General features: G+C 39.0%; 1 protein-coding gene across 2 annotated transcripts in view; it reads left to right on the top strand.

The window, feature by feature from the left end:
• Positions 1–19,907, top strand: part of NUF2 (NUF2 component of NDC80 kinetochore complex) — a 28,189-nt gene extending 8,282 nt beyond the window's left edge. For both annotated transcript variants that reach the window (XM_072759604.1, XM_025991645.2), the window contains 9 exons: positions 2,847–2,944; positions 4,143–4,216; positions 5,535–5,631; positions 6,908–6,970; positions 9,871–10,008; positions 11,945–12,085; positions 12,996–13,171; positions 14,058–14,193; positions 19,522–19,907. In XM_072759604.1, coding sequence (XP_072615705.1) covers positions 2,847–2,944; positions 4,143–4,216; positions 5,535–5,631; positions 6,908–6,970; positions 9,871–10,008; positions 11,945–12,085; positions 12,996–13,171; positions 14,058–14,193; positions 19,522–19,656 — 1,058 coding nt within the window. In that variant the 3' untranslated portion in view covers positions 19,657–19,907. The remainder of the gene's footprint in view (positions 1–2,846; positions 2,945–4,142; positions 4,217–5,534; positions 5,632–6,907; positions 6,971–9,870; positions 10,009–11,944; positions 12,086–12,995; positions 13,172–14,057; positions 14,194–19,521) is intronic.
• Positions 19,908–23,972: the final 4,065 nt, after the last annotated feature.

Below are 23,972 nucleotides of genomic sequence, written 5' to 3'. Positions count from 1 at the left end.
ATATCTTTTGAAAGCAAAATATACTTCAATTCGAAGATTCTAATTGATCAGTTTTTTCTTTTTTCATAAAAATGATTCATAAGACCATTTTTTGTGTGTGTAGTAGTAAGAAATCTTGGCCTCAGAGATGTAAGATTTTACTTGTGTATTCTAAGTATATCATAGTTCTATCTATCATCTATTTTAGGGAGAGAGCGTGCGCTAGAGTGTGCATGAGTGGGGGATGGGGCAGCAGGTGAGGGAGAGAGAATCTCAAGCAGGCCCCACACCCAGTGCAAAGCCAGGTGCTGGGCTTGATCCCATGATCCTGAGATCATGACCTGAGCCAAAATCAAATGTTGGATGCTTAACCAACTAAGGCACCTAGATACCCCAAGCATATTATAGTTTTAGCTTTTATTATTTAATGCTTGGATTTTTATATATGATGTAAGACAGGGTCAAAGTTCATGTTTTTTTCTTTTTTTGGATATAGTCACCAATTATTTCAGCACTACTTGTTGAAAAGATTGTTCTTTTTCCATTGAATTACTTTGGCAGTTTTTGTCAAAAATCAACTGACCAACTACCACACACCTATTAGAATAGCAAAAGTCCATAACACTGATAATGTCAAATGCTGATGTTTTATTGCCAGTGCTCCTGAGTGAGCTTTGGTGTTTTCCCTTTTCAGGAACTTATCCACTTCATATAAGTTGGCAAATTTATTAACATAAAGTTGTTGGTAACTTTCCTTTATCATTTTTTTCAGTCTTTGGGGTCCATAGTGATGTACCTCTCTCATTCTGACACTGGTAATTTATTTCTTCACCCTTGTAGTTTTCCCAGACCAGTGTGGCCAGAGGCTAATCAATTTTGTTTATCTTTTCAAAGAATCAGCTTTTGGTTTCATTGATTTTTCTGAATTCATGTTTTCTATATTATTGGTTTCTGTACTTATTGTTGTTCCCTCTTTTTTTCATGTGTAGTTTGGATTTGCTGGATTTTTTTCTCCTCTATTTTTTTTTTTTTTTAAGGTAGAAGCTGAGGACATGAATTTGAGACCTGTCTTCTTCCTAACACAGGTGTTTAGTGCCATAAATTTCCCTTTTGTCCTGTTTTAGCCATACCCCATAACTCGATGACAGATTGTTTCTTCTGTGTGTGTGTACATGTGCATATAAGCCTTTGGATTTTAAATTTAAGGTTGTCTTCAGCAGAATAGTCCTGTGGCCTTCTGCTCCTGGAGTTGAGGCCACATCCCTCCTGAGATGCTTTTTGCTTCTGGGAGTTGTTCCAGGGTTAATGTTGGCTAATGATCACCTTTTAATTCCTGGTAGTTCTCGGATCACATACAGAGTTTAACTCAAACAAAATCCTTATGGTGGTGGGTTCAAGCTTTAGAATTCTGAGATTAGGCAGCCCTGCTGGCGCAGTGGTTTAGCCCCGCCTGCAGCCCGGGATGTGATCCTGGAGACCCAGGATCGAGTCCCACGTCGGGCTCCTTGCATGGAGCCTGCTTCTCCCTCTGCCTGTGTCTCTGCCTCTCTCTCTCTGAATAAATAAATAAACAAATCTTAAAAAAAAAAAAAAAGAATTCTGAGATTATTTTCTCACCAGAGACAAGGCTAAGAGACAGTAGTACCTTTGTCATTTCCTTCACTGGTGTGAGAGATTTTCATTTTCCTTATCTACCTTTTCACTAAGGATGTATCTTCCTAGAGTCCCACATCGTCTAGGGACCTCAGCTCCAAGTCCCGAGGCATCAGCAACTGTTCCTACATGAAAGTAATTATTTACTTGCTTACTTAGCTGGGACTTATTTTCTTTTCATCCTCCCCCTGTCTAGTTGCTTATAAGACTTTCTCCTTATCACAAGTTTTTAGCATTATAATGTGCTTTTGGGGGATTTTCTATTTGTTGTCATATTCCTCTCCCCCACTGTTCTCCAACTCCCACTTAGATTTACTCACTTCCTTGGCTATGTCTGTAGTGTCTATCAAATTTGGAAAATATTTGGATATTTTATACAATGTTTTTTTCTGCCAGTCCTTTCTGTGGGATCCAATTACACATTTGTTATGCTATTTGATGTCCTCAGCTCATAGGTGCTATATTCATTATTTTCTCTCTGGCCTTTCAGATAGCTTTTATTGTTGTGTCTTCATTGTCACTAATGCATTCATCTGTCTGGTCAATCTGCTATTAATCCCATCTGGTGTGTTTTTTATTTCAGACATTTTTTAAGTATAAAGTTTGATTTGGGACTTAAAAAAAATCTTCCTCTTATAATGCTGATGCATTTCTCTTTCTTTCTGAACAAACAGAATATATTTAGAGAATATATTTATAAAGGCTGTCAGGAAGATAGTTTAGTTGAGAAAGGCCAAGGCCTCTAGAACTCATAAATTCTAGTTGCCTTGGCCTCTCCAAACACCAAACTTATCTTTGTGACTCAGCAAATCCTGATAGTTGTTTGTGTTCTCTCCTTGCAGTAGAGCCTGAAAACCCCCAAGTAGACTGGCACATATAATAGGGTTCACCTCATTTGTTTCTCTCAGGGACTTGTTATCTGGTGTCTGAAATTGTTGCTTTTTATATTTTATCTGGTTTTCAAGTTGTTTAAGATAGGAGAGTAAATTTATTTCCTATTATTCACTCTTAGCCAAAAATGATTTACTTTTTTTTTATTAATGCAAAGATAATTCTGATCTTATATTAGAGCACAGTTTTTGCACTTTGATTAATTATAGCATGCACACAGCTTTATTCTACATGCTACAAGCAGAGTATATGGTGGGAGAGGATGAATTTTATTTTTACATTGTCTCAAAGATTTACTTAAGGAATCTTGCTTTCTATTTTAGAGACAAAACGGACAAGTCGGTTTTTAAGTGGCATTATCAACTTTATTCACTTCAGAGAAGCATGCCGTGAGACGTATATGGAATTTCTTTGGCAATATGTAAGATGTAAATATATTTTTGGGTCACATAACCAGATCAGTAGCATCACTTATGAACTACTAATCTGTTTTGAAGTGATTGTCACAGATATCTAATTGTCATATAGCTGTTAGGATCAATTTTATTTTAATATTTATGTAAGTCACAGATTTCCATTACTGGAAAATGTATATCAGAATGAGGTTCTCTTTGCTATTGGATAACATTAGGGAAAGGCTGGGTTTTTGTTCTAATCTTAACTATAGTTGAGGCTCCTTTTCTATATTAGGAAATATAAAGGAAGAGGAAAAGTGACAAATTCACATTATTTTTCTTTGAAGTTTAATAGTAGTGTGCTTTATTTAATTGAGGTATTTGAGATTTATGTTTGCTTTCTAAAGAATGGCCTAAAATGATGTTTTGTCTATCATGCTTGCCCAATGTTGCATTGTAAGATTAGTCCAAGTAAATCACTTTAACAGATGGAAACTCATTTCATCAACGATTTAGAGACTTTGGAAAGATTATGGGTCACCCGTGTGATCTGCTTCCATCTGTCCTTAGTTTTGGGTTACCATATTCATAGAAAAGTGCCAGAGTTACACCAGACAATTAGAACTTCAGCTCCAGCAACATTGAGTATATAGATAAATGCTTCCTTGCACAAATCATGTTAAGCTGATACTTTTTAAACATCACAGACTCCCCAAAGCCTCATGTGTATTTGCTAACACACTCACAGAAACATACAACTTTGCTTGGCTAATTTCTCCTCATTTTTAAAGACACAGCTCAAACATCTGTTGTTTTTATGAAGCACTCTTTGCTGTTCCTCCCCAGCCATTACCCAGGTTGGCTGGATGTCGTTCTTTGTAGTCCCATAGCAAGCTGGTTTGTAGACTAATATGCATGTATCTGACCCTTCAAGTGAAATGAGCTACTTAAATCCCAACTGTAACTCTGTCTTCTTGAGTATTATTCTTGGCACTTAGCACAGTGCCTATGGTAAGAACTCAGCATTTATGTGTGAATAAGGGATTCCTAATTCACTCATCACGAATTCCTGTCCTCTCTTAAAGTCTTATTTCTGATGGTGAAAGCTGAGAGGTGAGTAAGCATTTTGCAGTGTGTACTGGGAGTTTTTTTGTTTTGTTTTGTTTTGTTTAAGCACATCGCTGTTTGTGTTGAAAGGCACTAATATGAAAGTTGCTTTAACAGAAATCTTCTCTGGACAAAATGCACCAGTTAAATACTGCACACCAGGAAGCGTTAATGAAATTGGAGAGACTTGAGTAAGTAGATTAACAAATAAATTTAATTTCAAGATGTAAAATGAATCATGAGTAGCATATTACAACCCTGTAGGCTACTTCAAGTAAAGCAGACTATTTAAGTTTACCTGTCCCCAAAAAAGGAAAAATTCTTTCTTCTTTCTCTTAGTATGTAATATATTCTTATAGTTAGTGAATTAGCCTGAGTTGTTTTAAAGCGATTCACTTAACTCCTAAATTCTGTCTGGAAGTATTTATTGTGTGTTGGTGAGCAGTAACTGGCCCCTCCTTCTTCCTTAAGGTCAGTTAATTCTGTTAAAAGTTTTACTCCTTCAACAGAGCTTTGTTTTGTTTTGCCTCACCAGTCACTTAGGAGAGTCATTCAGGAATTAGGGTTTCTTGGTCAGGTAGATAGATAGATTTGGAGCAGAAGGATTTCCCATCCCTTATAATTTCTTGATGGCTATGAGTTTCTTTGTTTCACGGGGAAGCTTTCCTAAACTGCCCTGATACAGATTGTCTTTAGAGACTGCAGTACACTGCAGAGACTGGGAATAGGAGGCAGATACTAAAATTTCACAGGTAAGTTTAGCATAAACCAAGTCAAGAGATAAGTGACAGACTGGGAACAGGTATTTGCAGCCTATGCAGCAGAGGAGCACTGTCCCTCATAAGAAAGCCTGTGTAATATTCCTAATGTATGAAGTTCCTACCAACTAAGGGCAGAAGGAAAATAGAAAAATGGGCAGAGGCTAAGAACAGGGGATTTACAGAGGAAGAAATGCAAATAGCTAATTAAAAATATGTAAAGATTATTAAACTCACCAGCAGTCAAGGAAATAATAATTAAAACCACAATTCTGTACCATGTCTCAAAACAGAAGTTGTGAACCATGCCCATGGCAGAAACTTTTACACAGGCAAGTGCTGTTAAGAAGGATGGACCGAGCAAAGGGAATGGCTGATATCTGGGAGAGAGGGGAGGAGAGGAGTCTGGCAGGAGCCAGCACTGACAGGAAAGGGAGTATCTCACTCCTCAAATTAGGAGCCGCATTAGAAAAGGCAGGTCTCCATGCAGGCGAGTCGTAGATTCGTAGATTCGTAGATTCGGTGGTGGAAGGCCGAAGGAGCCCATCTGATTTTTTTTTTTTCTGTGTTGTAGAGGCCAGGTCATCTATTTTAAATCTCTGTCACATGGAGGGATGAGAACTCAGAAACATGAAAGCAGATAGTTTTTTGTTGTTGCTTTCACTTGAGTCATTTGAGGACAGGGACTGTTTTGGCCTTGCAAAGTTAAGAACTTGATACATGTTGTTTTCATCTGTTTTGCTATGTTTAGTTCTGTTCCAGTTGAAGAACAAGCAGAGTTCAAGCAGCTTTCCGATGATATTCAGGAGCTGCAGCAATCACTGAATCAAGAATTTCGTCAAAAAACGGTATCAGCTGTGTTGACCTTAAAAATTAAACAGTCAGTTATCTTATCAGCAAAAATAAGCTTATTTGGGAATAGCAGAGAATTGCAGTTTGGCACAAGTAGGCTGCGGCAAAAACCATAGGCTAGCCCAACAAACAAACGAGAGAAATGTTATTTTATGGAGATGGGGGACGTTGGGAGGGGTTGTTGTGAATGGAAGTCCTGGGAGGAAAGGCAGGAATCGAGGGTGGTGATGGTTCCTCCCTGGTGGAGCGGCAGGGGTAGTGCCTTCCCGTGGAGATGGGGTGGGTGTCTTGCCCTGTTGGGGCCCCCAGTTGATGTGGTTGTTGATGAGGCTTCCTGTGGTTGACACTGGTGGTGCGGAGTGAGAGCTCCCCCTCCTGGCCTCTCAACCCCAAGTGAATGAGGTTTCATTTTATTTCCACCATTGTTAGCTTAATAAAAAATAAAATTAAATTAATGGATGTGGAGGGGGTAAGGGCACGTTACTTTCAGTTACTAAAGATATAGGGTCTATTGCTGTGCCCGTTTGTGCTCCTTATGATGGAAATGTACTTCTGTCCACCGTGATTATTCATTTGTGTGGTCAAAGTTCTACACTGTCTTGTTGACTAGAATTTTTTTAGGATTTTCCGCGTTCTAATCTTGCTGTTCCCATGATGTGTGAGAGCACCCTGGACTTGACACAAACCTGCGGGGCTGCTTCAGGGTGTTTTAAAATTTCAGGGGAAACAGAGATGCTCAGCGTCTGTCTTGCCGTGCTTGAACCACTGGCTCCGGGTTCCAGTAACTGACATTGCCTCCTTTTGTATCTTTGCGAACCTGGGTTTTGGCATTTGCTGTGGTGAGAAACCAGTATTCCATGAAAAACCTCATAGAACAGGAAATGAGAATGTCTGTGTCCACTCAGATTCCAACGCGTGTGAATTTGTACTGTGCCCCATAGGTCATGCATCCAATGGGAGTAGTTGTGGTTATTTAAGAATGAATGAAACATTGTTTTTTCTTTGGATTTGTATGCATGACTTTTTCAAAGGGCTACTAAGTTGTTAGGACATAAGTACTTATGCAGTGATGTGGCCTCCACTATTTACTAAAGGAACCCTTAGGTATTTCTTCTGGCCTGGGGGCATCGTAAACAGAGAAATTTGAGAATATCCGTTCTAATCCATTTAACTCCTTTCCTTTCTTACCTTTTATTTTATGAGAAAGCATGGAGTGGCGAAATTTAAATCTATTTTGAATCATTACAGAAAACAGTTTTCTTTTTTCCTTAGATAGTGCTTCAGGATGGAAATTCCCAAAAGAAGTCTGATATTTCAGAGAAAACCAAGCGTTTGGTAAGTGTCTTTTCATATAACCAGCATTTAAGGTTTGAATGTTTTGTGTGGAGTATTTTAACTGTTATTATAGCCTAATGTTTCTCCATTTTTCCTTAAAATGAAACTAATTCAACTGTTTTCAATTTAAATATAATAGCTGACTACTGTTTTTTTTTTAAATGGAAACGCAGAAATGTATGAGGAGAGTGAAAATCACCTGAAAGCTCAGCACACAGTCTGATTTGTGTCATATATGACACCTCTCTGTGCAGAGAGGCATGTGTAATTTTACATCAGAGCTATTAGACTTCATATGCCTCAAACCTGCCTTTTTTTTTTTTTTCACTGAACAAAAGAGCAGAAATACCTTGCATGCCACTGTAGATCCTCATTACCTTAACAGCTGCATGTGGTTGTGATTGCACTTATGTAGGTCCTTCTGGTGCCCTAATGACAGACACTCGTTGGCTTCTAATGTTTCTTCTGCTGGACAGCTGCGTGTGTGTGCTGCACACCCACCCGCATACACACACAGATGTCTGTGTACCGGGCTGTTTTTCATCTTCCTACATGGAAGATTTCTGGGTTCAAGGAAATACACGTTTAAAACTACCCCACTTTGCCAAACTGACTTCTTAAAGGATATCAATTTACATTCCTACCAATAGAATCTGAGAGTGTTCTTTTTTTCTATTGTTGCCAAAATGTGATGCTTTTAGTTTGCTTTGTCACTTATATAGGAAAAAAAACACCTCATTTTAATTTTGATTTTTTTTTCATTCTTAGTGATTTTGACATCTATTGAATGGTTTGTTGTTATTTCTTATTTTGTAAACTACCTGTGGTTCCTGGCTTATTTGGTGTTTTTTTGTTTTTTTTTAAAAGAAACTATGAATTAGGGATATTAACTATCTTTAAAATTCATGATTTTTTTCCATTAGAAGGCTTATGTTTTTACTGTAAAATTTATAGACATGGCCTTTATGGTTTGTGGATTTAATTCTATACATAAAAAACCCTGTCCCATTTCTCATGTTTTTAATCCCACATTGTCTCATTGTACTTTTATGGCTTCCCTATTAATACATATTATAGAACTACCTGAAATTTACTTTGGTGTAAAATATTCCTCATTTTTCTCTCACTTTTTTTATTAGCCAATGCTTTGATCTGAGTAGTATTGACTGTGGTTCAGTTTTATTATTCAGTTCTTTCTGTCCCATTAAAATCTACATTAAAACAACATCATTTTGTAATTAGAATATCCAGTTTAGTCTTCTTATAAAGGGAAGAAATGTGATGAAAGTCAATGTCAGGGCAGCCCGGGTGGCTCAGCGGTTTAGCGCTACCTTCAGCCCAGGGTGTGATCCTGGAGACCTGGGATCAAGTCCCCCTGTGTGGAGCCTGCTTCTCCCTCTGCCTGTGTCTCTGCCTCTCTGTCTCTCTGTGTCTGTCATGAATAAATAAATAAAATCTTAAAAAAAGAAAAAGAAAAAGAAAGTCAATGTCAGTTGTAAGGAGGGTGGCCTCTAGTTTTGTAGAGCTTGTGAAAGTAGAAAACATAGTGGGGCTATTGCTAAAATAACATATATTGTTTCAAACATTGAATTTTAGCCTGAGTTAGTTGGTCAAAATGTAAAATCATTTGTGGTATTTTTTAGTTAAAAAATAATTTGTAGACAATTTACATAAGCTGTAGGGGAATATATTCCTGTTACAAAATACTCAAATGCATACATATGTATAGTGAGAGGGACAGAGAGTGAGACACAGAAGGCCCTCTTCTCTGGCCTCCTTCCCCTCCTGTCCTTTTCCAGTGACATTGCATGCATTTATTTATATAGATGCATATAGTTATCTGTTGCTGCTTTCTTATTGTGTTCCTAGAAATGGGTTTATGTTAATACGTTGACCTATAATTGATTCTTTTTTTTTTAAGATTTTATTTATTTATTCATGAGAGACAGAGAGAGAGAGAGAGAGAGAGGCAGAGACACAGGCAGAGGGACAAGCAGGCTCCACGCAGGGAGCCTGATGTAGGACTCGATCCCGGGACTCCAGGATCATGCCTTGGGCTGAATGCAGGCTCTAAACTGCTGAGCCACCCAGGGATCCCCCTATAATTGATTCTTTTACTTAATATTCTTGAAAATCTTTCCATATCAATACATAGAGTCTCTCACAATGTAAACGTAATTTATCAATAATTCTTGGGAAGGAAGTTCATATGAATATTTTTATCTTTTTATATAATTTTAGACTTGCAGAGAGTTTTCACAGAATTCTCCAATGCCCTTCACTTCAGTTCCCCAAATGGTTTGAAATTCAGGAGAGCAAGGAAATTTGTTATAATTCAACAGGCCTGTATTGACCACCTCCTCAGTGCTGTTGCTTTGTCTGTGTTCTGGGAGAACAAAGATAACTCTTCACAACCCCAAATCATTCAGTAAATTCAGTAGCACAGATTAAGTCCATAATTAAACCATTGTGTGTACAGTGATTGTACTCTTCATAGAAAGAAGGTAGAGGAAGTGGGAGCAGGATTTCCAAGGCTGAATGAAACTCAAGAGGCGCTACAGGAGTGGGATGATGGTATTCAGAAGGACTGTACTGCTCAAAGAGAGATCACTTGCATCTGTAAACCTAGGACTGGTATTAGCAGGTTGTTGATGTACTTACTGGAACTGGCCGAAGGGGACATTGGCAAGGACAGGAGGAGTACAGTAAAGGACCTTGAATGTCTTGCTGAGAGGCTTAGTCTTTAGCCCATAGACAGATGGGAGCAAATAAGCAGGTGATCATAATTTAATTTTACCCCCACAACAACAAGCATGGACCCAATTTCTTTGTTCTTTTCCATTATTGTAAGTTAACAATTTTATTACTCTGTCTAATATGTAAATATGTTTTCTCAACAGAATGAACTGAAATTGTCAGTAGTTTCTTTGAAAGAAGTTCAAGAGAGTTTGAAAACAAAAATTGTGGATTCTCCAGAGAAGCTAAAGAATTATAAAGAAAAAATGAAAGACACAGTCCAGAAACTTAAAAATTCCAGGGTGAATTTCCTTTTATAATTTTAACGCTTTTCCATATATATTTTTTCTTTTTAGCAACTCTTGTTTAGTTGTATGTTAATTTTGTGATTTCCAAGTTTATCTACACTTCTTTTCCTCTTAAACTTTTTGCTCTTGTCCCTGATATGTAATTCTCTTCTAAAGTAGGTGTAGGGAAACGAAGTACAGTTTTAAGACATTTGTTCAATTATGCAACACATTTTTGAGATTTTGTCCTGCGTGATCAAAATAGAAATTCTGTCCTCAGGAGACTTATTTTGTTATTTTTTTCTGATAGAGAAAAGTATTAAGTTTATAATCAATTATATAATGGAAGTACATGGCAAGTCCCTATACCTTCTGCTTAGTTTTGCTGTGAACCTAAAACTGCTCTGAAAATATTTTTTAAAAAGCATCAAAAAGAGACAAAAAATAGTATAGGGTTCTTTGAAATAAAGAGGGTAGCCTGATTTAATGTTTTGGAAACCTGGGATAGTGGGGGGAAGGAAGTAGGAATTGATGCTGACATCTGAAAAATAGACAGTGGTTATTCTACTAAATTTGTACATGGAGGACCATTGGAGGCAGAGGGAGCAACATGTGTAAATTCTTTGAGGTAGAAGGAAGCGAGGTATATTCAAGGAACACAGCCTAATGCACAGGACGGGGAGTGGCATGAGGCAACCACAGAATAAACAATAACAGATAAACAATAGGCAGATTATTCAGGATACTGGATTTTACTTTAGGAGCAAGGGCACTCCACTGGTTACTTTAAAAGGCAGATATTGGAACATGATATAATTTATGTTTAAAAAGATGAATAACTGTGAGAGATGGCTGGAGACACAGTGGGATAGAAGTAGCAGCAGGAAGACAAGTTAGCATCCTTTGAGACAGGGATTTTTTTTTTTTTTTTTTTTTTGAGACAGGGATTTTATATCTCTGAATTTCCTATTCTAGTGATTCCTGATAATTAAGAATTATCACACAAGAATAGACAAAGGTCACCAGAACAGAAATGAGAGCCAAAAATAGGTCTGATTATTTAGGAGAAAAGTGTAGTTTACTTAATAAAATTAGTTGAGTTTCAGTTGGCTGTTCACTTAGAAGAAAAGGGAACTGTGTCTATACCTTGCACCATTTACAAAAACAAATTCTATGTGGATTAAAACTTTAACAATTTTAGAAATTTTAGGAGAACATTTGTATAATCTTAAAATGGGATGAATTTTTTTTTTTTAATTGAGATTGGAAACCCAAAGGCTATAGAAAAAAACCTATGGAACATGTTTATAGTGCCTATGAGAGGTAAAGGAATTACATCCATGACATGCAAAGAGTGTTTACAGATTGGTAAGAAAAAGACAACAAAAATGAGCAATAATATGATTAAGCATTTCACTGATGACAAAGTCCAGTTGGTTGATAAGGTGGGTGGAGGGGTAGGCTAGTGGGGAGAAGAAAAGTCAGTCTGTATTGTTACGGTGGTTGGAGTGAACGTGTTCATTTTCTAATTTTAGAAGAGGAATTAATCTTTTAAAAAGAATCAGCTGTAGTTATTATACAGATGAATAGGAAGATTATAATTGGTAATACAATTGCCCAGGAGTAATTAGGAGCAGTTTGAATATTAGCAGACACGAACTCTTTTAAAATCATCATGAATAACCTTTGGAAGGTACTTCAGTGAGTGATTTAGTAAAATTGTGGCAGTTTTCCTTTGTGTAAGGATATTTGGCAATTAAGAAGCGTAATTATATGTACTTAGACACATGTCAGTAATAGCACATTCTTACTGACCTAGAAACTTAATTGTTCTCTGCTCTTAAGCTTTCAGTATTAAGTGCAGAAATTATTTAAGAGCAAACAAATTGACAGTACTGCAGTTTCATAAAGGAGACTATCAAACTGGTTTTTGTGTTTCTTTTTTTCAAAGCAAGAAGTGATGGAAAAGTATGAAATCTATAGAGACTCCGTTGACTGCTTGCCTTCATGTCAAATGGAGGTACAGTTATATCAGAAGAAAATACAGGACCTTGCAGATAATAGGGAAAAATTAACCAGCATCTTAAAAGAGGTTTGTATAGTGTGGAATTTTAATGTTTTTATTATGTAATCATTTACTATAGTTCCTCGGACTTGCTTTGACTTTTTGTTACTACTTTCCTAAAGAAAGGCAGGATCATTCTAGAGTATAATAAATGTGGCAGTGTACACTGAGCAAATAAAACATTTTTCTTCTTAAACACAGCCGCGGTAAGACCTATCGTAACCTTCAGATGAAATGAATGATTAATTAACATGGCAGATTGCCATGTATATTTTGGGAGAAAGTAATGGAATTTTAAACTTATTCCAACAGTTGGAAATTATCCTCTCACCAGTAAGCCTAAAGTCCCAACTGACGGCCTCACATTGTACCTGGGATTTTAGTTTATGTACCTGCCCTGAAGATGGAGAGAGCTAATGCCAATGTTATTTAAGTTTCTCAGGCTGGAAGCTTGAAAATCCTTTTTACTTCTTAACTTTATCACAGTAACCCACACCGTCCCCAGGATCACTAACATTGCATTTGATAAAGGATTTCTTTTTTTTTTTTTTTTTTGAGGGAAGTAGGGGTGGTTGGAAGGCGAGGTGGCCTGAGGTGTCCTGTCCCAACCTTATCTGTCATCCGGAGTTAACAGAAAAGATTGAGGTTGCTGCTTTTACCCGAGGGTTTCCCCTTTTTCTCTCCATTCCTCCTACCTTAGTTGAGACCCAAACCCCTCTGTGCAGCCTGGCCTGGGGTCCTGTTCTTTCCTCACATCCCCAGCACCTTGCTGCGTCCTCCTCCTGACTCTGCATTCTTCTGCTCGGCTTTCCAGGCTCAGGCAGTTTTATTTCACCTTCAGATTGTCTCATCTCATAGCTCACCCCAGGAAATAGGTGCTCGTGTTTATAAATCCTAATTGGATATGTCAACTTAACATACCTTCTGTGACCTACAGAGCCTGAGCTTGGAGGACCGAATTGAGAGTGACGAGTCAGAGCTGAAGAAGTTGAAGACGGAAGAAAATTCCTTCAAAAGACTGATGATCGTCAAGAAGGAAAAACTCGCCACAGCACAATTCAAAATAAATAAGAAGCACGAGGATGTCAAGCAGTACAAACGCACCGTGATCGAGTAGGAACTTGTTTTGTTTGACATGTTGGAAAATAATTGGGAGAAGCTGGTCTATTTTTTCCCCAAGATCCCCAAACTCCTATGATTTCTAAAAGTTATTCCACCTGCAGGTGACTAAAAAAGGATGAATTAATTTTGAATTGGATAATGCTGTGTCTAGATCTAGAGATGTTTTAGGTCCTAGATTTTTCCCATTCCGGATGTCCTGCTTCCAGTTCCCTTGCATGATTCTCTGAAGGGCTCTGGTGCCACAGCTTGTCTTAGTGTACTTAAAGGACTGGGCCAGGGCTGCCTTACATGAATCAACTGGCCATGTGATAGTCCAGGTGGGCTGTGACATCCACATTTTGAGAAAAAGTCTTGTCTACCTTATCCAGGTAAGAATGAATACTTCCCTAAGTGTTTATGGCTGTCGTTAGGATGCTGGGGTGTTGCTTGGGGAGAGCCTTCTTCCCGTTGGTTCTGAGAATTATTATTAGAATATGCCCCCCCCCCACCCCATCTCCAAGATGTCTGCATTTCAGCCTGCACGTGGTAAAGATTTCCTTTGTTCTGGGTCATGCAGATGAAGATGAAGGGGAACCGGGGGATTTTGTATTTGCTGCCAAACTGCCTTGCAGAAAAGTCCTGAGCCACATCCCCCCCAGTGGGGGACACATGAGGGTGCACATTTTAAAGTCTCCATTGTAAATTATAGCCCTTGGGTACAGGCCACCACCCCCCGCCCCCCGCCCCGGGGGTTTGCAGCTCTCTGCTTTTATGTCCTGAGAAGGGGGTTAGGTTTGTCAAACAAATATACAAGATCTCTTTGGAATCAAAAGGAAGAAGTTAATGTTTACCTTTTCAGATGCTAGCGCAGAGCTAAAATTTAGCTGTTTTCCTCTAGAGATTGCAATAAAGTTCAAGAAAAAAGAGGAGCTGTCTATGAGCGAGTAACCACAATGAATCAAGAAATCCAGAAAATTAAATTTGGAATTCAGCAACTGAAGGATGCCACTGAGAGGGAGAAGCTGAAGTCTCAGGTGAGTGGGTGCCCACAGGTGCAGTCTCACCAGCTCATAGAGGCGGTTCTGCTGCCCTCACGTTCAAGATTCTGTTGGCTCTCTGAAATAGAGATTGACCTCCCGGTTCCCTGGTTCTGATTCCATCTATAGCCCCTTCTCCATTACCTGTGTTTGGAGGTATGCCTCCTTCATACTTTTTTTTCCCCTTGTCCTTTCCCCCTGACTCAGCCAAGCACCATGCTCTGCAATAGGAGTGGGTGCTCCATACAGGTTCTGAACTTTTTTGGTAAGTGAAGTTGGATAGTGACGTTAAGTAATATCCTCTAAAAAGTTGCTGCCTTTTTTTTTTTTGTCCTGATAAAAGGATCTCAAAAGTATTTCTTGGGGCATCTAGGTGGCTCAGTTGGTGAGAGGTGTCTGCCTTCGGCTCAGGTCATGATCCCAGAGTCCTGGGATTGAGCCCCACATCAGGCTCCCTGCTCTGCAGGCAGTTTGCTTCTCCCTCTGCCCCTCCCTCTGTTAATGTTCTGTCTCTCTGTTTCTCTCTCTCAAATAAATAAATAAAATCTTTAAAAAAAAAATATTTTATCTTCTCAACATCAGTGTTAAATGTGCTTGAGTTGTTAGCTGAAACAGAATAGCTGAGGGTGGCCCCTGTGTGATGAGACTTAATTATATCCTTATCATAGTTGCCTAAAGTTACTTCTGCTCTTATTCTTGCTTGTTTCAGAGTATTTATTTTATCATTTCATAAACCGTTCTGTTTAATGAGGACACATATCTTCTACATTTTTGTCCTTCCGAAATGTCAGTATGCCACACATCAAGTATTTACCTGTTTCTGTCCTTTTCTTAACTGCCAGGGTCTCAAAGAAATAGTCTTTTCCTGATACATGTCCTAGTGCTCATTTTTGCTTAAGTTTCGAAGTTTGACCTATATCTTCCAGATTGCCCTGAACACCTGTACTAGAAATCACTAAAAACAGCCCTTTATCCTATGAAAGCCCGTGGCCTCTCTTTTTTTTCCCCCTCATTCTTTTTCGCCTTGCCTCTATTGACATATTGGATCCAGGTTTCCTAAAACCCTGATACCTGAGAAATATTTAAATACTTGCTGTCTCTCCCCTCCACCACCCACATCCAATTTGCAAGGGGTCCTAGTACTGAGATGCCACAGACAGTCCCGCATGGGTTCTCAGGAACTTTAACCCCGCCAGAGACAACATCGCTAACGGTGCACATACGTACACTGAGGGTCGTCTCCAGGCTGCTGGGAAAGGGAGGAAGGAGGGAAGGATGGAACGAAGGAAAGGAAAAGAGAATGGCTGTCTTTTCTGCTGCGGTCCATCCGGCCTGCTATCCTGACTTTCTGTGTTTTTCCCTTTCTTTACACATTTCAACTACATCTCTTCTCCTGCCCCAGAACTGGATATTCACCAAGGCCCAGCCCTTTTTTGTCCTTAGAATGTGGGTTAGAAATGTGAGTATCTTAGGAGAAACCCAGTCCTACTTCTTAAAGCAATCAGTTAGTTAATATTTCTTTGTTACCACATGGTCAGGCACAGCGAGTGGACCAGCGACTAGGTAAGTCAGCACTTGGCTGGCAGTCCCTGCGGGCCTTACGGCCTTGTGTAACTGGGGTCGGTGCCTCCAGGTCTCACCAGTAACATTCTAAGTTTCTTGACAATAGGGATCATGTATTTCTTACCTTAGTATGTCCTGTCAAACCGTGTCTGGAATGGTGCCTTAGATGTAGGATGTTTTTCATCAATATTTGTAAACTTGGATGGTCATCCAGCACGGTGTTTCTTTTACAACTGGCTGTGCATTAGAATTCAAAGAGGAATTAAAAAATGAACAAACCAACCCCACCCAAATGTCCTGAATTGGAATCGTCAGCTTCTTTAGGGTTCATGATTGGCATTTTTTTCCTGTGGCTTTTGAGAACCGTCGATAGGTTCTGCTTCATTGTTTTCAATATCATTGAGCTCATAACCATCCAAGCTCTTCTACTAGGACAGCTTAGTGGTTAAAATGTTATTTCTTATTTCAAATTTAAAATTTCTGTACTCAAGTGAACCAAGATCTCTCTGGAACAAATCTATATCGTCGTGTGCCTAATATCACTTCAGACATTTGAGGATAATGATCATGGGTTCCTCTAGCCATCTCATCTGGGTTAATGAGCCCCAGTTTTCCAGCCATTCTTTATATAGCTTAATTTTCAGATTCATTACTATCCTGTTTACTGTCTTCTCCCCTCTGTTTCCTGCTTGTCATTATTCTGTTTAAAATGTAGAACCCAGTACTAAACATAGCCTCCCAGATAATACCATGGCCAGTCCCAAAGCACAGTGCTTCTGTTAATGATGTGTACTACTGGCTTGGATTTTTAGCAGCAGCTTCTCGCCTTGGCTCATATTGAGCTGGTGATCAATTAAATGACCCCTGTCGGTTCCGCATGTAGCTCTGTCTAGTTAAAATGTTTCACCATGCTTGAGTGCAGCCATTCCTTGGGACTTTTAATTCAGAATTTTACTATTATTTCTTTAAGGCTTCATCTGCTTCCTTAAATGTGAATTTCCAAGTATCAAGGTCATATCAACTCTTTGTATCATTCACATTAACGATTTTTTCATGGCTTAGCGTCACCTGCACACTTGATCAACATGCCTTTTTCTCCAAAATAAAAATGCTAAGTAGAATTGGGCCCTTTGCTACATTAAATCTTTTCTTTTCTTCCGAGTGGCACAGAGTCACTGATCCGGACAGTTCCTGCAGTTGTTGAAGTTGCTAAGTTATAACTTTACCCAGTCTGTGCTGTGGTATCAGTGTGTCCTAAACAGTGTGGTAGAGTCGGAACCCTGTGGTGCATGATGCATTTTGCCAAAGAGCTCCTTTTAGCTTCCTTCATAATTACCTTCCACAAAAAGGAAAAGATAGCCTGCTGTGACTACTAGCCTACTGATAACATAAACAGCCAATTAACATATTTTGTATGCTGTATGTATTGTGTACCGTATTCTTACATTATGTAGGCCAGAGAAAAGAAGATGTCATGAAGAAAATCACGAGAGAGAGAAAATACATTTATAATCCTATACCACGAAAAGATCCATGTATAAGTGGACCTGCGCTATTCAAACCCACGTTGCTCAAGGGTCAACTGTCATCTTAAACTTACCTGATTTGCAAGTGAGAAAGTTACCTAGACCAGTGCCATTCAGTAGAACTTTCTGCAGTGATGGGGATGCTCTTCTGTCCTTTTCAGTACGGTAGCCACTAGGTAGCTGTGGCTGCTGAGCAGCGGAAGTGTGGAAAGGGCAGCTCGGGGGCCTGTAGGTATTTAAATGTCAGTTTTCTAGCCTCAGGCACCTAGTGGTTACCACACACACACACCACAGAACCAGACTTTGAATTCAAAAATATTTAACTTTAGTGATGTCATCATAGTAAGATATACTTATTTTGTGAATTATATGTGAATTAATAATATAAAGTTCCACTTGGATACAGAATTCAGTTGGAAACTAAAATAGCATTTGAGAGGGTTGTGCTTGTGTCATTAACATCCGGTGATGTTTGCCTCGTAACTTCTACCGTGTGCTTGCTTCTTCTTTCTGTTGAAAGAAGCCCTAGAATGGGCTTTTTTTTTTTTTTTTTTTTTTTTAAGTAGGCTCCATGTCCAGCATGGAGCCCAATGTCAGGCTTGAACTCTGAGATCAAGACCTGAGCTGAGATCAAGAGTTGGATGCTCAACCCCCTGAGCCACCCAAGCACCCCTGGAATGGGCTTTTAACACATCATTCATTTAATGGGGCTCTACCTTCAGGGTTTGGTTCCTCCATGAGAGTGTCTTTGTTCTTGGTAGGAAATGGTTTCCTTAGGCATGTCAAAGTGGTTGGTTCAGATGTTTAGATTGTGTATCTTTCTTTAACCTTACTTGGTCTTAATAGTTTCTTACGAGTACTATCGTTCTACCAAATTTATTCAGCTTCCTTTTTAGTAAGAATAAATAGACACTCCTATGGAACTAGGAAGTTAAATTGATCTATAGCTGCTGAATGTGCTGAGTATTTTTTTTTAAATAGTGTTTACGCAAGCTAGCAACTAATTCACCTTGTTTTTCCTTTAAGATTTAAGAAATAAAGCTTTCAAAAATGTTTGACTTATTTTCTTAATGATTCACATTCCATCATAGTAGTAGTAATTTGATGCCCAATTAGATCTTAGAAATCTAAATAGACTCTTCTATTTTTGTATTAGGATTTAATAACTATCTGTGTTTGGATTTTGGGAAAGTGTTTAGCCTTAAGCATCTATTTATATTCGCTGAATCTTGAGCAATAGTTCTCAAACTTGCATAAATGTCAGAGTCTGGAAATAGTTTCGTTCTTTTTTGAAACGTTATGAATTGCACTATATTAAATTATAATCTATATAATTTGTTCGAAATCAGATAGTATCTACACTAAAATTTAAACTAAGGTAAGTAGCAGCCAAACTGTAGGTTTAAGAAAAATGTAATGAGAGGGACGATTAAAATTGAGGACGTGATACCTACTTATTCCTGCTTCTCCCACTGGAAGAGGACTGCTATTTTATTTCAGTGATGAAACACCTGTAAAGTTAGAATACCACTTCTTGTATCAAGATTTGAGAGTTATTTTTTTCCAGAAAAATGAGTAACTTACAAGGATTGAAATTGCACTGGATGAGTATGAGATATAGAAGAAAGTGTTTAAAGGCCAACTGGCTTCTTTTATTATTTTTATTCCATCTATAAAAATTGTCCTCGTTTTTTTCTTAATTCTTAGCACATCCACATAAGGTTTATATGAAAACTCATAGCTTATAGCATTACCTGATGAGCTTAGTAAAATGTCTGTAACATGTGTATTTTTCAGTCCTACAGATTACTTACTAAATCTGTTGACCTGTCTTTTCAGTGGTGATTGGGGCCAGATGCAGAGGGTCTAGTTGTCTGCAGTAACCCAGGCACCTGCCTGGTAGAGATGAAAAGCTCCAAAGTAAAAGCTTTTCCTTGACAATTAAAAATACATTCTTCACATCTTAGAATCCAAATCATTGTCACATGTCTCTGCTCTGTTCTTTCTAAGCAGTGGACTTTTTCGGTGTGTCTGTAGAGCCTGCAGAAGGATTCTTAAAATGAGTAAGCGCGCGCGCGCGCGCGTGTGTGTGTGTGTGTGTGTGTGCGCGCACAGAAGATCATTTAGGCTTTACAGTGTTATTAATAAATATTAATGAGATGGTTAGAATTCTTATAACTCATCAGTTTAGGCTGACACATGGGATAATTCTTAGTCCATTTCATTTTCCTCTTAGGAAATATTTCTAAGTTTGAAAACTGCTTTGGAGAAGTACCATGAAGGCATTGAAAAGGCCACAGAGGACTGTGGTGCTCAGCTGGAGCAGAAGACAGCTGAACTGAGGAAGAGGATGTTCAGAATGTCAGCCTGATGGACACAGTCACTTCTTTCTGCAAATAGCTCACTGCCTTCATCTCACCTTTGGAAGGAGTAGTGGAATTGAAGTCAACGAAGTATCAGAAGCAGCACATTACTCTATATACTCTCATAGCTTGGTATTTTGTAAGATAATGCATTTGATGTAGGCTTTTATTAACTTGTAATTAAAATAACTTGTGTAGCTATTCATGTCCTTGCCCCTTGTAAGTAGTTGGAATAAAACCAAAATACATGGATTTGAAAGATGCAGTTTTTCTATTGTTATCCTGGCCGTTGGTGCTTGCTTTGTGGACATCAGGAACATTGAGGTTGAGATCTCGTTTGATCCTCACTTGGGCAACTCTGGCTGCATATTTTTATTAGTACTTTCTGGGTGAAGTAACCATGAGGGTCCTGAGATTAAACAGCTGAGCCAGAACTTGAGCGGTGCGCTGTTAATAATGTTGACAGTGTATCACACTTTTTTTTTTTTTTTTTAGATTTTATTTATTTATTCCTGAGAGAGACAAAGAGAAGCAGAGGTACAGACAGAGGGAGAAGCAGGCTCCCTGCAGGGAGCCCCATGTGGGACTCGATCCCCAGACTGGGATCACGCCCTGAGCCAAAGGCAGGCACTCAACCACTGGGCCACCCAGGGGCCCCTGTACCACACTTGCTAGTGTAATCACTTGAAAGAGAAAGTTGGAGTGCGGTGGTCTCATTTTTCACTGATGCTCGTAAACTTAAGATGGTCCATGATTTTACCAGCAAAAATGAGTTTATTCAGTAATAGCAGAAGATGGCAATTCAGGACATGCGGGCTGTGGGAAAACCAGAGGCAAGTCCAACAAAGGAGAGGAACATTAGTTTATGGAGAAGGAAGTTGGGAGGGGTTGCTGGAACGAAAGAAGCAAAGAGTTGAAGGTGATGATGGTTTCTCATTGGTGGAGTTGCTGGCGTGGTCTGTTTCTTGTTGGAGATGCAATGTTCCTCTCTCCCTGCTGGCCTGTAATGACCCTTTACTGTTGAAGATTCTGTTAGGATCTGTAATTGGCAGTTCTTCCAGTAATTGATGTTGAGTGGAAGGGCCCCCGCTTCTAGCTCCAGACTCTACTGTGGCCAGGTTGGCCTTTATTAATATTCACAATGCCATGGCATTTTTATGAGGAAAATGAGGTAAAATGTGCCTCGGGCTTAGACCAGAGCCATGGTAGACATCAGTAGATACTAAATATTAGTATTTAGAGTCATGGGAAGTCCAAGTACTCGTCTCTTTGTCAGAGATAATAAAATACTAGTGTAGGTAGAGAACAGCTTTTCAGTGAGAGGAAAAGCCCTGCAATGGGAGGAGTAGAAAAATACAAGTGTCCAAGGAGGAAGAATTGGGGTACAAGATTGAGCTACTGGCCTGTCCCTTTCTTGCTTCTTTTTAAATTATTAGGATTTTAAGCCTTTAAACAGTCTGTTGATGAGGCCATGTAACAGGTGTAAACATGACCATGTCTGTCTCTTTTTAAATCTAAAAATGTGACCCCCCTGGACCTATCTCCACTTTTGGCTTTTGCTTTTTTTTTTTTTTTTTTTGGAACAACTTAGATAATCACTTTACTCCTGTCAGAAAGGCTAAAATAAAAAAAGGCAAGAAACAAGAAGTGTTGGTGAGGATGTGGAGAAAAAGGAGAAATGTAAATTGGTGCCGCCACTGTGGAAAACAATATGGAGGTTCTTGAAAAAATTAAAAATAGATTTACCATATGATCCAGTAATTCCATTACCGGGTATTTACCCAAAGAAAATGAAAAGACTAATTCACCCCTATGTTTATTGCAGAATTATTTGGACTAGCCGAGATACGTAAGCATCCCAAGTATCCTTCAGTAGATAAATGGATAAAGATGAGGTGTATGTATATACACAATGGAATATTATTCAGCCACAAAAAAAGAATGAGATCTTGCCATTTTCATCAACATGGGTGGATGGACCTAGAGGATATAATGCTAAGTGAAATTAGATATAGGATTTCACTCACGCGGAATTTGAGGGGAAAAAATGGACTCTTAAATACAGAGAACTGGTGGTTGCCTGAGGGGAGGAGGATGGGGGGATGGAGGGAACAGGCGATGGGGATGAAGAGAACTCTCATCGTGATGAGCACTGAGTAATGTAAAGAATTATTGAATCACAATATCGTACCCCTGAAACTAGTAGCTATATTAATCACACTTCAGAAAAAGAACGGAATTCCTAGAAAACCTAATTCTATATATGTGAATCTGCTCCATGCCCTGCCCATCATGATGCCGTTGCTTTATCCAGAGTAACTCGCTGACCTTTCTGAGATCACCCAGACATTACTAGTATCAAAATTCCCTGGTTGAATTATCCTCCTTTCCTTCTGTCTGTCCAATCCTTTTTTCTCTTTTGTCTCCTAACACCACTTCCTTGGTTCTCTTAACTCCCAGTTTCTTTAAACTCTGTTCACCTCTGAAGTGTTTGTGTTCTAGGCCTCTCCCTTGATCCTCAGCCTCTCACTCCTGCTTGAGAAATTACATCTACTCTTCACAGCTTCGCTCACAAACGAGACATCCATGCAACTTTTGCTGCAGTACGCACATTCAATAACATTTTTCCTATTTCTCCTGAATTTCACACTTGCATGTGATGTTAGTAGATGTTTCTGACCTTTGGCATTCTGGGGGAGCCTAATGGACTCTCTCAAAAATAACGTTTTTCGTGTTGGAAATAAAATATGGATTGCAAGGGGAACTGATGAGATTCTGAAACACGAAGGGCTTCATGGACTGGGGAAGTCGTGGGACCTCTCACTCACAGGACAAAGTAAATGTGCGTGAGTTTTAAGCCCCATCTTAGTCTAGACCCTTGCCACTCCTCGTCAGAACTTTACCCTGGACCAGTACGGGACTAGATTGGTGTCCTCAGCGCGTCACACTTCCATGCACGTGTTTTCTCCCTTCGTTTATGTTTTTCCTTTGTTCAACTGGAAACTACTCGTTTTTCAAGTCTCAATCCAAACAACAGCTGAAATACACTTTTAAGCTTTGTCAGGTTTTCCTCTATGTCAGTTATGATTTTCACTAACTCATTGTGATTTTTTTACACATCTTCACTTGCTAGACTTCGTGTTTCTTGAGGCCATGTGTGTGTCGCTCTATCTCTCTGCTTCTCCTTCTCTGTCTCTTGTCTCTGTCCCATACTTCTAGGATAGCATAGAGCTGGGCATCTGCTTGTCACTTATTCTGTTTGCTTAAGGAACTGCCATTTTTCTCTCCTGTGACCAAATAATTTATCCATCAAGGTCAGGTTTATCTAAATCCAGCAAGAAACTTGTGTCTTTCATGCATTTTTTTTCGCACCAAACTGTGAGTTTGCTAGCTTCTCTTCCCCTCCCCAGACAGATAAAAAGCCACATTCAAGAAGTCCTCAGTGTAATCCCCACCAAAACCTATATTGGGCTGTTTCAATTGAAGAACACATAAAATTTGAAATTTTTTCCCCCCAAAGCCGCCTTGAATATATATGACTTACTTGGGCCTGTGTAGCATTTTAAAGTTTATTAACAAGGCGCCAACTGCTCTGAAGAAAGGAAAGAGCAGTGTGTGTATGTGACATATGCTGAGGCCTGAGCTGGAAGGAAACTCTGCCCATATTTAGAGTCCAGGCGTCTTTTATGAGTCCAGCTACTTAGCTATATGTAGAGCAAATATTTAATTTCGAATTCAACTGGCATATTTCAAGGAGCTAATCCATTTTATGACAAAGCAAGGGAAATTGAAATATGCACCTTGCAGGCTGAAGTTAATACATCTGATTTTAGCTTAACAGGATGTTTCCTATTTTTAGTAAGACCAGGAAAGTTTTATATGAAATTCCATTTCAAATTCAGGGCCCGCCACCTACTTCAATTAAGTTGGCTCCCTGCCTTTGATTGCAACAGGCCTCTCATCTTCCTATCCATATTGCCACCAGGGGGCATGACACAGCTTGCATTACCAATGCTGGAATAACTTGATTTTAAGATCGGAAAGCTGAAAAATTTAAAGTGATAGTTACAACCCAAAGAAAGTGTCAGAAAGAACTTGGCGGCAATCTATTTAGAGTCAAAATACGTTCTAAGCAGTAACTTAAAATTACTTATCATGTTGCTACAAAGATGACTTCAACGCAAAGCTCCAATTTCTGACCCTATTTTATTATCTTTTAAAGATTATTTTATCTAAGTCATCCTCCTCGTGCTTGGCTCTGGATTTCCAGCTCCGATTTCATGCAACTCTTGAAACTGAATTTTCCTGAGACAGGGATTTGAGA

The sequence above is a fragment of the Vulpes vulpes genome, chromosome 5 (assembly GCF_048418805.1).
Source record: "Vulpes vulpes isolate BD-2025 chromosome 5, VulVul3, whole genome shotgun sequence".
NCBI lineage: Eukaryota > Metazoa > Chordata > Mammalia > Carnivora > Canidae > Vulpes > Vulpes vulpes.
Note: the sequence above shows the minus strand (reverse complement) of the source record. Positions and strands in the feature narration are given on the sequence as shown.